This window comes from Haliotis cracherodii, unplaced genomic scaffold (assembly GCF_022045235.1).
Source record: "Haliotis cracherodii isolate W230 unplaced genomic scaffold, xgHalCrac1.p SCAF_15, whole genome shotgun sequence".
Lineage (NCBI taxonomy): Eukaryota > Metazoa > Mollusca > Gastropoda > Lepetellida > Haliotidae > Haliotis > Haliotis cracherodii.
In genome coordinates, this window is record NW_027266270.1 from 10,981,961 (window position 1) to 10,998,487 (window position 16,527).

At 40.1% G+C, this 16,527-nt stretch overlaps 1 protein-coding gene across 10 annotated transcripts in view; it reads right to left on the reverse strand.

Moving 5' to 3' along the window:
• LOC139462276 (ligand of Numb protein X 2-like) overlaps window positions 1-16,527 on the reverse strand; it is a 98,849-nt gene continuing 82,322 nt past the window's right edge. For all 10 annotated transcript variants that reach the window (XM_071243876.1, XM_071243877.1, XM_071243880.1 and 7 more), the window contains 13 exons: window positions 16,048-16,140; window positions 14,948-15,063; window positions 13,650-13,777; window positions 12,996-13,079; window positions 12,745-12,874; window positions 12,018-12,084; window positions 11,315-11,345; window positions 10,745-10,861; window positions 10,095-10,268; window positions 9,501-9,623; window positions 8,462-8,652; window positions 7,041-7,199; window positions 1-6,379 (listed from right to left, as the gene is read on the reverse strand). In XM_071243876.1, coding sequence (XP_071099977.1) covers window positions 6,244-6,379; window positions 7,041-7,199; window positions 8,462-8,652; window positions 9,501-9,623; window positions 10,095-10,268; window positions 10,745-10,861; window positions 11,315-11,345; window positions 12,018-12,084; window positions 12,745-12,874; window positions 12,996-13,079; window positions 13,650-13,777; window positions 14,948-15,063; window positions 16,048-16,140 — 1,549 coding nt within the window. In that variant the 3' untranslated portion in view covers window positions 1-6,243. The remainder of the gene's footprint in view (window positions 6,380-7,040; window positions 7,200-8,461; window positions 8,653-9,500; window positions 9,624-10,094; window positions 10,269-10,744; window positions 10,862-11,314; window positions 11,346-12,017; window positions 12,085-12,744; window positions 12,875-12,995; window positions 13,080-13,649; window positions 13,778-14,947; window positions 15,064-16,047; window positions 16,141-16,527) is intronic.

Below are 16,527 nucleotides of genomic sequence, written 5' to 3' on the forward strand. Positions count from 1 at the left end.
TGAAACGCTTACTTTTTTTTGACTATTTGTATGTAGATATACTGGGGGAAAAAAGTCTGACAACAGTTCATAGCATAACAGAGAAAGTACAAAATATCGTTTTTTACTTATTGCACATCAGCACTCTGCATCCCTCCTCCTGACTCAAAGTACAGATAATGAAACATATTTTCGATGGTCTCTTGGACTTTGAGGTTTCTCTGTAAACTGCATTGAACATGCGGAAGGAAGATCGGTATATTTGTTTTATTAAAAAATGTGATGCATCCTGATATAAAATAAATCCGAACATGAGAAATAGCAAACCGAAGACACTCTTGCACACTGACAAATTTGTAATATCCGAGATGAAGCTGAGGATGAAATGCACAACAGTTTGTAGCAGCTTAGGAAGCAGATGTGTTATGCTGACCATGACACCTCAGATATGAGGGCTTCTTCAATCATCCCCAATATGGAGATGGACATCCTGTGAACAGTTTTTCTGAAACCCTTTTCTCATTATAACATCTGCTGAATGACATAAAAGATTTCTTTTTCTTGCGAATTGCGGAAAACTACCAAACCTATTTCTATGGTAATCCAGTATTTACACTTACAAAGACTTCATAATAGCACTAATTATTGCTTACAGGCGTAACCTGTACGTCATTTGGATATTTACATTAATTACTCATACCTTTTCAGGAATATTATTTTATTCTATTTTACAACTTCTGACTGAAATTAATAACTTGTATATATGTACTTATATATATATATATGATAAACATGTATTATTTAATAAAACCATCCATTCAGTGAAGCCATGCATTAATGCATTTACAGTCCAACCACCTCACCTCACCTCACCTCCAACATGGAAAGTACGTCAGATCTTCCTGAAGAGTTATCATTATTAGAATAAAAGATACAATTTTACTGTGAGGAGGTTGTTGTTTTTCACTTGAGTTTTGAAGCTAAACAACATCATACAAATCTTATAAACCACCCAAACTGTGTTCTTGAGACAACTGGTACTATGATCCAACAAACAAATAACCAATTGCTGGTGGTGATTGGTTACTGGCGATGCTCAATCATCTCGATTATCAGACTTGCAGTGATGAGATTCGACCGACTCTAAACACACCGAGATGATGACAATTAAATGATGCTGGTCTTGTTACAATGTTTTGCATGAACGTAAAAGTGACGATGATGGTGTGAAACAACATCCTGGTTATGATACACATGATAGGAGACGGTATAAAATAACAATGATGAACTTTGTACATTTCAATGACAGGTGCCTGTCAAAGTGATGAGAACACATATATTGCAATCGTAGCTACTATACAAAACGTTGCTGTAAATGCAATTGCTCTGAAAAATAATGGAAAAACACCTGAATGGGATACTTGCATGATTTCTGAGCAAACAATAACTCTAGCTTCAATGCCAGCTGACCAGGAATAAATTGCATAAACAAAATATACAGGGAAATGTGAAATATACGACCAAAGGTGACAGGAGGGTGTCAACGAAAATGAAAGATGATGGTTTGACTATCAGCAGTCACGATCTAATAAGTAACATTTGTTTACTTTTTAATTACAAACTGATGTTTTTGTTTATTTGGAAAATCTGACATTCAAAAAAACATCTGTCATTAAAGTTGGATCACCCTTTCCTACACTCAATAACAGGAACACACGATTCTTTCATATCACTATACAGAGCTACAGATAGGCTGCGTATCTGCGTAAATTATGCATCAGAAATGCAGAAATACGCAGTAAAATAAAATCCAAGCGTATCAAATACGCAACGAACATTACAGATACGCTACAAAAATAACACTTGTGCGTATCATCAAAATATGGTGAAGTAACCCTGCGTATTCAATTAGCGAATCAGCAACTTATTTTGAAATTATAAACGGGCATTCCGTCAACCTTGCCAAACTCCACGATGACAGTTACATCATGATCATTTGCCATCACACTTTCTTGTGGAAGTATCGTGGTATTAATGAGTCCTATAAAGCTCTCTAACCCACACGACACCAGTATGCAGGGACTAGATGAATAGTGTTGTTAAATATTTAACTTGAATACCCCCATGTGTAAAAACTAGTGGGTAACAGAAATTTGAATACCCAGATAGAATTACTGATACCCAATGATTTTAAAATGCATGCGTAAAATACCCACAACCCCAAAAGCTTATCTTGAGCTCTGCTATATTCATATAAAAGAATCAGAGGTCCTTAACTTTTTTTTAGTAGTATATCATAAAGCACTACCATAGCACAGCATGTGATGTTAGGCATCTAGGAATGAAAAAAGGCCTCTTATGAGTGAACAGAACCGACATGGCAATTGACAATGTCTATGTACAATTTTACAATGACTGACGCACATTCACAAGTAGAAATATTTGCAATATACATTCGTAAATACATATACATTCTCACATTTCTTGTACACTGGGAGGGGAGATCTTTTTTACGTCTTAAAGTTCATTAAAAACATAAATAAACCATTGACTACAACAATCATTAGACGAAACGTTCATATATAAAAAAATCAACATAACAAATAAGTTTTAATACTGTAGGTTGAATCCATATCAATGTTTTGCAAAACATTGAAAGTGTGAATTTAGTAAGCTACTAATTTAGTTCTACCAATAACATCAACAATAATATTTCTTTAAAATTCCATAAGAAAACAAATTGAACAAAAGCATGTATTATTCAATGAAAACATTCACAATTTAGAACTTTAAATATAAATTTTATTTTATCATATACTGTTGTTACTTATTATTTGCAATGTTATTCCTTAACAGACTAACCTTTGTTCAAAATACTTTCCTTCAAAACAAAACAAAATCAAGGATTTTCGTTCAACACTTCTCATTTAACCATACACGAGTAAAGTCAAAGTCCATCAAAACTGATCCTACCTACCATTCAACAGTTAATTCCTTTCGTCTAAAACCATTTGTTTCACACAAACCACTATTCTTGTATAATTTGATTTGACAAAAAACACTGTCCAAATTGACACACCATGATTCCACGAAGTCACATGTCCACCATTCACATTCTTTCAGAATTCAACCAATGCCCTCTCGGGAGTAGAAAAGCTCACCTGTTAACACACACATCTAGCATTAGAATAAAGGGATGAACATTTCTATTGCAATCTATCATGAATATATCACAATCAAATATATATATATGTATATATAAAGTACTCAGAATTTGCTTGTTCATAAAATACTCCTTGTTGTCCTGTTTATTCAAATGTGGTTTTATTATCAGGTGAAAAAATGTGAACTTTAAAAAAACAAAAAAAACAATTGTCCAGATATTCACAACACGATTTTAAAACAACTCATAACACTTACTTGTCAAATTCTTTAAAAAAAAGGTTCTGCAGCTCACCTGATTCTTTTCCCCAAATATTTTGGTAGATCAGATGTAAGCTAGTTTGGTTTAACACCAATTTGAATGGCATTAGATCAGAAATGTCTAATAATAATAATAATAATAATAATAATAATGATAATGACCATTTATAATGTGCCAAATTTCACCAAGTGAATGCTCAGGGCGCGACATTATTACCCCAGACAATGGATTAGTGACCACTGAATTTTCATCTCAGCTTCCTGGGGAGTATACAACTCCAGCTGACTGTGACGGTAAAGAATTCACAAAAGTTTCTGCATACAAGATTTCCTCACAGCATAGCATGTTTATTATTCCCTGTTGATGCTTGTATATCCGGCCAAGTAGAGGGCCAAACTTCATGTTCATCATGACTGCCATGGCGCCTTTGGAAGCCACAGTGGTAGGCCATCAAAGGTTAAACAAACCTGTGTCAAATATCCCATTACACAGAAAGAACAAATGTGCTATTAGTTGGTACTTGCTGCAGATGACATATCAACATGATACGTGCATTAATGGCCGAGTAAAGGGAAAAATGGACTTTTCAATATGGCTGCCATGGTAGCCATGTTGAAAAAGAGATCAGGAAATTTAGGAACACCATTGCTGGCATCATTGCAACAAAATTTCAGCTTCATAGAACTTGTGGTTTCAGTGAGTGAGTATGTTTTTTTGCCGCTTTTAACAAAATTCCAGCAATAACACGGTGGGGACACCAGAGTGTGGTTTCAGAGGATGAAAACTGCAATATATCTTAAAAAATTTGGGTCAAATGTCGTAGCTGGATAAAAAATAAAAATAAAAATATGCTATAGAGCATATACACTGTATATAGAATTTCAGAATGATATATGCTGAGTAATAGGCATAAATGACATATTCAATATGGATGCCATGGTGGCCATGTTTAAAATTGTATTTAGGTTCTGTGAGGCACCATGAGGTCTCAGCTTCTTCGGCCTTGTGGTTTCAGAGATGTTGAATGAGTGAGTGAGTATGGTTTTACACGCGTTTTACCAGTATTCCAGCAATATCACGGCGGGGGACACCGGAAAATGGGCTTCACACATTGTACCAATGTGGGGAATCGAACCCGGGTCTTCGGCGTGACGAGCCAACGCTTCAACCACCAGGCTACCCCACCGCCCCCAGAGATGTTGAAACTCTAAACATTAATAACAGGCAGACAGATGAACGGACCACGCTCCACAACATGAGGTCACTTGACTTTCAGTCAGATGAGCTAAAAATTCAACTTGACCATTAATAAAAACAAATTCTGAATAAATCATAACTGACATTCCACAATGACACAATTGAAGTAATAAATTCATTTAGGTATATGGCACATTCAAAAGGTCATCCTCAAATAAAAAAACAACTGAAATTTGATGTTTTGTTTTTGAAAAAGCGCTTTTGAATTATTTGAAATCATCCAAAGCAACTAAATCGTCCATCATAAAATGTGCTGACAATATCATATTGCCTCATTCATAACTTGATATAACATGAGGTTGTTTGTGTATCGTTGCTAAAAAGTAAAAACAGAAGACGACATTTGAGCCATAAAGGCCAAGGGTTAATAAACAGAAAACGAACATTTATAGAAAAACGTCCTCAGTGTAGTGAAAACTCCCAGGGAGTCTTCTGGATGACACAAAACTTCACATTTTGGGCAAATCTTATTTTTCTAAAACTCCCGACAAGTCTGTGATCTAGTTTGAGCTGAATCATTGAATCATTCACACGACGACTGGAATTCAGTAGTGTGAATCTAATCCTCAACTGTCTGTGAATGTTCATGACTTCGAAAGTGGCTCGTGAGGGTCATTTGCAAATAAAAACCACTGGCGCGGCATACATGTAAAATCTCGAATCCCGGCACCACATGTGTCTTGGAACAGCAGATTTAGTTTTAGTGCTTTTCACACAGCCTTCATTCCATGCTCTGGACATAATGATGAGTTGTTCAGAAAGCAACATGCCTCAACATCTTGAGGTCACTCAAGGTCAAGTATTCTATTTGTCTGACACTGACCAGTTTTTTCTTCAAACATTTGAATTGGCACAGAAATCAAGCAAGTCTCTGACCACCCTTTGTTTTCAAACCAAACAGTACTGTCATAGCAACACATATTTCTGTATCTTCTTTGAGAGAATCTGTGGCACGTTCTGAAAAACGGTTTCCCTAATTCTAACTGATTTCCTCATAAGTACTTTAAATACCTTTTTATTTCAAAACTTGCAGACTTTAGCTGCTGAAATCCAATATCTTTATTCACTGTAAAAGAGTTGAGAATTAGAATATATTTTTCAGAATTGTTGCAAGCTATGTCACTTTGGGAAAAATCTATACATTATTCTGTTCTTCTCTTGCAACTAATGTCCTTCTGCAAAAGACCTGTCTTTTTCATCTGGATCTAGTAATGTTATATTCCTTGAACATGTAATACATCCTAATTTCTGGAAACAACCAGCAGTCATGACTTCCTCCTCCGACACTTGTCATGTTATTCTTCTGAAACTGGCAATATCCTATTCTCCTGAAACAAGTTGTGAGTTATTCCTCTGAAACTGGCAATATCCTATTCTCCTGTAACAAGTCACGGATTATTTTTTTCTGAAACTGGCCACATACTATTCTCCTGAAACAAGTCACAGGTTCTTTTTTTCAAACTGGCCATATACTATTCTCCTGAATCATGTCGTGTGTTATTCCTCTGAAACTGGCCTCCCTAGATCACAGTGTGCATCAAGCACCAACAGCACCAAACAGAGTCACAATTATTTCTTGTTCATCAAGCAAGAGTTCCAGGCCATGACACGACTGTGAGCGTCACAGCGCCATCTATCAGCTTGAGGATTTCAACGGCCTTGGCATGTTGTATATTCTGTAAGCTGTGTTCGTTGACACTCATGATCATATCACCACATCTGAAAACACAAATTATGTAAATTCCATAAGCTCAAAAAGACTGGAATACTTCATTCTGACTTGGGCCATAACAAACTAGAGGTATTTGCATTAACCTGTGAAAACAGAAGCAGCACCATAACCACGATTTTCTCTAAGCTTAAAGTTTTTTACCACCCTATTTCCAGTTCAAAAACTACTACCTGGCCTTGACATGATCAAGACAACTTCTGAAGATCCAACAATTACTCAAGTCTCATCAGCGTACAAAAAAGCAACCATTTTTCACAGAAACCATAAAGAGGATCTTGTTTCTATAGAATAAATCCACTTATCATCCAAAACCAGCCTCCAAAGGAGATATCGTTTGGGTCATATCAAGCGATCTCCAAAAGGAGATATCACTGCAAATGAAATTGCATCACAATGCTTTGCAAACCATTGTGATGTCATCAGTTACCAATCAGACGACATCACAATCAAATAACATTTCCAAACTCACAAGCTGGGGTATGGTGCTCATAAATCAGGAAACCTAACCTAGGTGATTCTAGGATTCAAACTCACAATTGATAAATACAACATAAAGAGTTGCAGCATCAAAGATCACTGGTCCACACATGCCCCAAGAGATTTACAGAATTTAATCATATTTCTTTATAAACACAAGTAGGATCTTACTTTAACCTCCCATCCTTGGCTGCAGAGGTCTCAGGGACGATTGACTTGACAAAGATTGGCATCTGTCCGTGGCTGCTGTCACAGCCGCCCACGATGGAGAAGCCCAGGCTCCCTGATGGACTGCGCAGTAACGTAATCGTCTTGAGCAGCTGGCACGCTCTGGAAAATGAGGAGTTCATGTCACATTGGCATCAATTTTTTGTTGTTTAACAGCGCACTCTACAATATTTGAGTTACATGATGGCGGTCTGTAAATAATAGAGTCTGGACCAGACAATCCAGTGATTGAAAGAGTCCACACTGTCAACATATTATGACACCCAATCAACTAAGTCGGAGTCTGACCACCCAAATTATTAAGCTGGCTGGTAGGACCTCCATGGGGAACTGGATATGCATTCTAACCCGTAACGCCCACAAGATTGGATGCCGGTCGAAACCTGGAATCTCTGCGGGACAGGGCATTATGGAACAGTGAGTGAGTGAGTGAGTGAGTTTGATTTTACACCGTTTTTAGCAATATTCCAGCAATATCACGGCGGGGGACACCAGAAATGGGCTTCACACATTGTACCCATGTCGGGAATCGAACCCGGGTCTTCGGCATGACGAGAGAACGCTTTAACCACTAGGCTACCCGACCGCCCCTCATGGAACAGTCAGCAATATAACGCAGATCCATGGGTTAGAGTCTTTGTTAAAGAGAGCAACATCAATGTTCTGCAGGGGCTGCGGCCTCGCAGGATTCCCACAAAAAAATATTTATTGTCACATAATATTTATGCTTTATAATTAATTCAATGACAAAGCTAAATTATTATTTTGGAAGGAGTACCTTGAAGACACATGCTAACAGTGATCCCAAACAAGCTGTTGAGACTAAATATATGACATATAGGCAGCAATACATCACGTTACATCTGAGGAAGAAGCCATGGGAAACATGCTATGTATTGTTAAGGTTACCTGTAGATTGGGATTCTTCATCAATAACCTGCTTATTAGTTATTAAGGGGATTTTTCATGATCTCGAAGAGTGTGGCCACATATGTTTTGAAAATGACCCAAAGTTTTCACCTTATACCCAGTTAATGTACCTGTTACCAGTGTTGTCCTGTTTGTTTGTTGTTAACGCCACACTAAGCAATATATATATGATGGCGTCCTAAATGAGTCTGGACCAGACAATCCAGTGACTGACACTGTGATCAACAATCCATGCTGTCTGGGGTAAGATGACATGCCATCAACTCGGTCACCGAACCTAAGCACCAGGGCCCCGTACCTCAAAGCGCTGAGACAATCATACTCCCATACTTTAACACTGACTTATGACGATCTTAGCGCTTAAGTCACTTTGTAGAACGGGGCCCTGATCCATTTGCTAGCCTCTTATCCCGCATCCGATACTAGGGTCCTACCTGGGAAGCCGGAGCCAGAACAACCAGTTGGGGACGAAGTTGTGTGTCCCCTCCTCCGCATCCTCCGGCCCTTCGATCACTTTCATCATGAGCAGCTTGGTCTCGGACTGGACCTTGAGCTGTTTGACCGCCTCGCTGTGGGTCAGCCCCAGCAGGTTGATGCCGCCGATAGACAGGAGCAGGTCACCTTTCTGGGAACACAACACACAACGCTCCACTCAAATCTCCATACACTATCACAAAGTAATCCTGTCGATTTTACGGCATAAGGATTCATAAGGGCCTGAATTTTGTTCTGTTTGTTGTTTGTTCAGCAATATTACAGCAAGCATGGGTTGTTGAAGACCTATTCTACCCAGGATCTTCCTGGTAAACTGGGGCCTAAAGCCACAATCACAAAATGGAATAAACATGAGTGAGTGAGTATGGTTTTACACCGCTTTTAGCAATATTCCAGCAATATCACGTCGAGCGACACCAGAAATGGGCTTCACACATTGTACCCATGTGGGGAATCGAACCCGGGTCTTCGGCGTGACGAGCAAGCTTTAACCACTAGGCTACCCGACCGCCCCAGAACTAGCATGAACCAAAGAGTGTTGGTCAACTGAAACAATTAGTTAGATTCCCATTTTCTTTTAAACTCATACTAACCATGTTTTAGTTTCTTAGCAACTTGCTTATGTTGGTCGGGCTGTTTCTATGATATATTAAATATGTGAAACAGTTTGCATAAATATGCAGGGATGGTCAGAAAAGCATGGTCAACTGTGACCTGTCAAGTTAAGAGTTAACAAGTAACCTTATTACAAAGAGACAATTCATCAGTTTCACACAGAATGGTAATTTGTGGAAATAGGCAACAGATAGTGAAGTCTCTTAAAGTTTTGTGGTATGTTTGGATCTTGCAAAATGAGACAGCTTAAAGTTGCCATAAAGTCTAAAAGTGGACTGACTGACTGATATATACAGCTGTAAATCCACAGACAGCTAATTTGGTGTTCTGGTGATAATGGTCGAGACTGAAGCTGGTTCTGACCTTGAGCTGCCGACTGCGTCCCAGGCATCCCTTGTGATTGATGTTTGTAACGTAGACTGGCGTGTCGCCACGGAAACTGGACAAACCACCCGCTACACTCACGCCAAGGCTCTCAGAGGGGTCCTGTCAATAACAACATCATCATCATCATCATCATCATCATCACGATCACCAATCATCATCATCATCCAGTGTTAGAAGAAATCATCATCATCATCATCATCATCATCATCATCATCATCATCCAGTGTTAGAATTAAAAGAGACCAGGTGTTAGGTCTTTGGCTGTAAAAGTATTTGAATCCAGGGACCCCCTATATCTTGACGTTTAACATAAGAGCAATGAAAGGACTTCATACCAGTCGATAAACAGGACACGTTCATAGCAGAAGGTGTAGGTCTAAATATTGACCTTCTTTACCATGTTACCATAAATAAACTTTATACCGGTCAATAAACATGACACGTTCAGACGGTGTAAGTCGAAATAATGACCCCCTTCACCAGTGTCCATGGCAACATAATGTTTGTGATTTTTTCGTTGATTGACATATTATGTTCTGAAGTATTGACGTAGTCATATTTTCGACTGACCTTGGCAAGGCTGATCATGCGTTCCTTGCACTGGGCCTTCATGGGGTTCTCCATGCTATCACAGTCGAAGGTAGCACCACACTTGGCAGTGTCGCTTGAGGTAGATCGGATCAGATCCGGAGTCTGTGGACGACTCTTCCGAGACACCACAAACTGCACTCTATCTTGACTAGTCTGGAACACAATTTGTTGGCAATGAACACAGTGACCTCTGCAAGAATACAACAACCTCCACAACACAACGACCTCAACATGAACACAACGACCTCAACATCCATGAACTACTGACATTTTACAGTCATTAAAATCCGATATTAAGCTTACCCATGCATAGATTCACAATTCTTTCCTGTTTCAATTCTCAAATAGAAACATTTACTAAATTTTGCAATAACCCAGTCTGAAAACTACTTGACTTGTATTACATGACCGCCTATTACAAAAAACTATTAGATATGATTTTGATTACATACAAGCTAAAGTCAATCATTCAAATAAAATATTAACTGTTTCCTGGTAAGCACCTCAAGGTAGACAGTCCACATGGAACATGAGAAGTCATGTAATGACTAACAATACACAAGCTCCGAGAGGTACGTATCGACACGTTAGGGAGGTGTATAGTGACTCTGTAGTGGTGAGTTTCCTACTTGTATGAGATGGGCAGCCTGTTCCTGTGTGCCGTATGAGATGTCCTGGCAGTTGATCTCCAGCAGACGGTCGTCCGGCTTCAGGCGGCCATCGTACGCTGCTGTACTGCCCGGGATCTGCAACAACACGCACACTTTGATTATTTGTTTGTTTGTTTGTTTGTTGCTTAATGCAGCACTCAGCAATATTCCAGCTTTTTTACGGCGGTCTGTCAATAATCGAAACTGGACCGGACAATCCAGTGATTGTGGGTTTTGAATCCCGGTTCGCCCCGATTATGTTTCTAGGTTTGTCAGCAACATACCCGTGCTCGTGGGTTTCACCGAAGTGGTAAACGTCTGAGACCTGCATCACTTTGGGCTTTCCTCCCACATTAAGCTGACAAGCCGTGATATAACTGGAATACTGTTAAGAGCGGCGTTAAACCCAACTCACTCACTCACTTATCAACCACAGACTATCACAATACAGACATGTCATGTTTTATTGGTTGTTGGTGTGTGTGTCTGTGTGTCCATCACAGTAACTTAATCTTTCCTTAACTACATCTGAATGAGAGCACCACTTACCAAATTCAGAATGTACACTCCAGGGCCATTCCTGTGAAAATACAAAGATATTTTCATTACTTAACTAGAGAAAGATATGTTTCATGTCCTCATGCAAGTCACTGCAAACCATCAGAGTCCTTTATGGCAATTGTTTTTTAGGTCTGACTAAGTTTAATCCATAATACATGGGTCAAAATCTACACCAGGGTAGCCAGGCAATGACACAGAGTATGAGACCATTAAGTTACTCGCAGTTGCACTGATGCTCAAACATTGATCAGTTTTGAACTTTGCTCCATGAGAACTTTATTTGTGTACACCTGGTAGGTAATGTATTAATTTACAATGGTTATGAAGCAACTGTTTATGTTCATGTTGAAATCACAGCCATCTCAAACTCTGGGTTACAAAATTACTCCCAACATACCAACTCAGCTCTTTTCCAGTTAATCCACGTCCCTTTTTCAGTTAATTTACGGCTCGTTTCCAGTTAATTCACGTCTCTTTTTCAGTTAATTTACGGCTCGTTTCCAGTTAATTCACGTCTCTTTTTCAGTTAATTTACGGCTCGTTTCCAGTTAATTCACGTCTCTTTTTCAGTTAATTTACGGCTCGTTTCCAGTTAATTCACGTCTCTTTTTCACATAATTAAGATCTCTTTTCCAGTAAATTCCTCATTAACTTACTTTCCGTGATGCAACAATTATCAAATGTTTCTCACCGTTTTCCGACCAGACGAATACCAAGCTGCTTCGTCTGAACCTTAACCAAAGTGATCTTCAGTATTTCTGAAAAGATGAAAGCAATGAACGCAATAATACACAAGGAATGGCATTGATACTGGATACACATCCTATACACATTGTAACACACTTCAGTTCCCTTTTGCACAGACAGTCAATGCAAGTTTTAAGTCTTAAATTCTTTCTTCATCCCGTCGAACACAAAAGTTAAGACCGTCTGATAGCCCAATCTAGTTTCTTCCCCAATCCAAGACTATGGACTATGCTATGAGCAGTAATATCGCAACGCCTATCCCCTTTCTCCAAGTTAGCCTGAACACTTTCTCCCCTTTTTCCAAGTTCGTCCAAACACTTTCTCCCTTTTATCCAAGTTAGTCTGAACACTTTCTCCCCTTTCTCCAGGTTAGTCCGAACACTTTCTCCCCTTTCTCCAAGTTAGTCCGAACACTTTCTCCCCTTTCTCCAAGTTAGTCCGAACTCTTTCTCCCTTTCTCCAAGTTAGTCCGAACACTTTCTCCCTTTCTCCAAGTTAGTCCGAACACTTTCTCCCCTTTCTCCAAGTTAGTCCGAACACTTTCTCACGTTTTTAACAACTCATACCATCTTTCTCAAAGTTAGTCCGAACACTTTCTCACGTTTTTAACAACTCATATCATCTTTCTCAAAAATAGTCCGAACACTTTTCCCGGTTTCCAACAACCTTACCCTCCTTCTCGATGGGCCTGCTCTCCTCCGCCCTTTCCCGGTACACCGTCAGTCGACACAGGGGAAAGCACTCGCTCAACGCTCGCACCGCCTGCAGGTGTGTGGCCTGTGTCAGGTCCTCCCCGTTCACCTGCACATCATACGTAGTTTTCAGTTTGGTTTCAGTCTCATACATAGAAACCGACATGCATGGAAAACCAGAGCAGGTTTTACTTATGTTTTAATTTGGGCACACTGTTACAGTGACCTACCTCCAGAATCTGGTCGCCTGGCAACAGTCGGTTATCTTTGTCCACCACTGCCCCCTTGATGACTTCCTGTATCACCGTGCATACCTGTGGAATACACGCAGACTGTAACATTACAAACCCCACAACAGCCAGACAACAGCCAGTCAACAGCCCAATAACAGCCAGACAATGGCCAGACAACTAGGACTGGCTAAAAAGATTGATAATCGTCGATGGGAAGAAAATATTAACAATTATCGATATGAAATCGTTGTCATTGATAATAACTTACACAAACTATTGTGATGAAATAAAGTTTAGATTTACCTAAATCGACTTGTTATTGTCAATGACGACAATTGTTTTTGTTATATCTCAAATGTCCACAAAGTAATCTATGCATAAATGTTTCACTGCTTAAAGTGGGAGGAAAGCCCGAAGTGATGCAGGTCTCAGACGTTTACCACTTCCGTGAAACCAACGAGCACGGGTATGGTGCTGACAAACCTAGAAACATAATCGGGGTGAACCAGGATTCAAACCCACAATCATAGGTTTCTTATATACCCAAGGGATGCAGCTCTGCACAGCAAATCACAGCGCCTTAGACGACAAAGAGTGAGTGAGTTAGTTTGACTAGCAAGTTGACTGCAAGACTTGTCCAGCAGATCTTACCAGCGGCGTATCACATCCCCCGACGACGCTGATCCCCAGGTCCTGGCTGTGTTTGCCGGGGGAGGCATTGTGCGTGTCCATCTGGATCTCGATGGTGGACACCTCTCCCTCCACCACTGGGTTCTGACCTGCGGTCAACAGTCACAACATCAGTCAAACATCCCACTGCACATGTGTTTGTTTGTTTGTTTGTTGGGTGTTGAACAATATAACAACTATATGACAGCAGTCAATAAATAATCGAATTTGGACCAGACATTCCAGTGATTGGTATTACGATTTTGGTTGGTTTGTTGTTTAACACCGCACTCAGCAATATTCCAGCTATATGACGGCGGTCTGTAAGTAATCGAGTCTGGACCAGACAATCCAGTGATTGACATCATCAGCATCGATCCACGCAATTGGGATACAATGACATGCATCAACCAAGTCAGCGAGCCTGACCACCCGATCGCCTTTTGCAGCAAGCATGGGTTGCTGAAGACCTATTCTACCCCGGATCTCCACGGATCTGTTATGGGCAGCAGGCCATGATGAGGGTGTACGATGCCTTCAGCCAGGTTACTAAGCCTGAAAACCCAAGCCGCTAGGTCGCTTCTAACGACCAGCAGAGGTTGTTGGGGCCCTATTTAACCCAGAACTGAGGAAATCCAGTTCCAATTTCAAACAGAGCACATTGTAAGCAATCTTATCTTCAGGAGTAGTTTTAGAGATAATAGCATGTGAGTACTACGTCATCCCTTTTTGGGTATATGTGTGTACAATACAAACAGGAGTAATAATCTGCAATGTTAAGTCAATCTTTTTAAACAAAAACAAATATCTGGAAAATAGTAAGGGATGAGTTGTGTGCCTTAATAAAATTAACCATATGATTCCCACAGACACTCATAAAAAAATATGTCAGTACATTCTTGGTTGGACCACGGACCTATATAACAAGTCCGAGGTTGGACAGAAAGTTGTAATGGCAAGCTCCATTAAGTGTCTCTTCCATGAAATTTTGAAATGCTCTTTTACTGTGTTCTGATTAGCTACATTAGCTGCCTGGGGAGTCATGGGAACTGTTTGCATTGGGTCAGATACACTATTGGATTTGTCTAATTGGTTGGAACTTGGTCTGTTGTTGCAGAAGTGAATAAGGTTTTACTCCGATGACGTTACATCTGTCTGAAGTCAGCTGCGTTATCTCCATGTTGGGGCAGGCAAACGGGTGGTAGTGATAGTAACAAAGGGCTTACAAAGAAAACACTGCCATGGAGCTTGTGCAACTCCAAGGGGAGATAACTCCATACCTGCATGTTGGTCCTTGTAGGGACATTCCCACAGGTGGCTCTGTAAGGCACTGCGTGGACCCTGAAACGTGCACCCAAGACTGGCCTTGATACACCGTGTCACCGCACCTCGACATCTGGAGCAGGGAAAGTCATAGGGTTCATAAAACATCCGATCAGACAAAAACAAACACAAATTACTTAATATTATGGGTACAGGCCGACTTTTACGACCCAAATCCAAGAGATGTAGACAAAATCGGCCAATCCCCGAAGCCAACTTTCTTTGAAAATATACTATCACAAACATGTTCTTCATTTTACTGAATTCAGAAGAGTCAACACATAATGAAAGGCCAAAGCAATGGTACCCAAGCAGGAATTTATCTGGACCTGCTCAGGGGCCGATATTCCTCCCCATGACTGCAGTAAATGACAGGTAAAATACCAACTTTGAATAATAAAAAATTCCAAATCCTCAGATTTACACCAAAAAATCTCCATTTTTTCACAATTTGCCTGTCAGAGGCACTTTGTTTTGGATAAATCTCTATAAAGGCTGCCATTCTGATGAGAAAATCCTGGGTGTGTGTTGTTTGTTTAATGCCACACTCAGCGAAAGTCCAGCTATATGACAGTGGCTTATAAAATAATCAAGTTCGGAACCGACAATCTGGTGATTGGAATGATGCTGTCCATGCCGTCAGGATACGAGGACACGCAATCAACCAACTCACCGAGTCTGACCACCAGATTCATTAAGTCCCCTGTACAGACAAGCATCCCATGAAGATCCCCGGTAGAATGGGTCTTCAGCAACCCATGCTTGCCGTTAAGGGCGACTGCTCTTGCCGTAAAGGGCGACTGTGATTGCGGTAAGAGGCGACTAACGGAATCGGGTGGTCAGGCTTGCTGACTTGGTTGATGCATGTCATCGTATCCCAAATGCGTGGATCAATGCTCATGACGTAAATCACTGGATTGCCTGGTCCAGACTCGATTACTTTCAGACCGCCGTCATATAGCTGGAATATTGCTGAGTGTGGCGTTAAACAAACAAACAAACAAGCATAGGTTGCTGGGACCTACTATTACCCAGAATCCCCACGGAAATGACCTACCTGTGGAGGAGGTGAGCTTCAAGATCAGAGCGCTGCAACACGTCTTCACAATAATCAACATTCGGACACACGATCAGCAACTTGTCCAGCAATCTGTGACAAGGCAAAGGATGCTATAACAACAGGCAGACAGGACATTCATTAAACCATACACAGACAAGCGTTACATACTATTATATACCAGAGGATTCCAAAATAACAATAATAATAATGGAAAAACTCTTGTAGTGTGCATTTGATATCACAATATTAATGTCAATTTTATCAAACATCTAACAAAATGGTATCAATCCTACATATGACATAGAAAATGGTTCATCATGCAAGGACATGCTCATAATATTAAACACAATGCTTCAAATAGGAGTGAGTGAGTGAGTTTGGTTTAACGCCGCTTTTAACAGTATTCCAGTTATATCACGGCGTGTCAGCTTAATGTGGGAGGAAAGCCCGAAGTGATGCAGTTCACAGACGTTTACC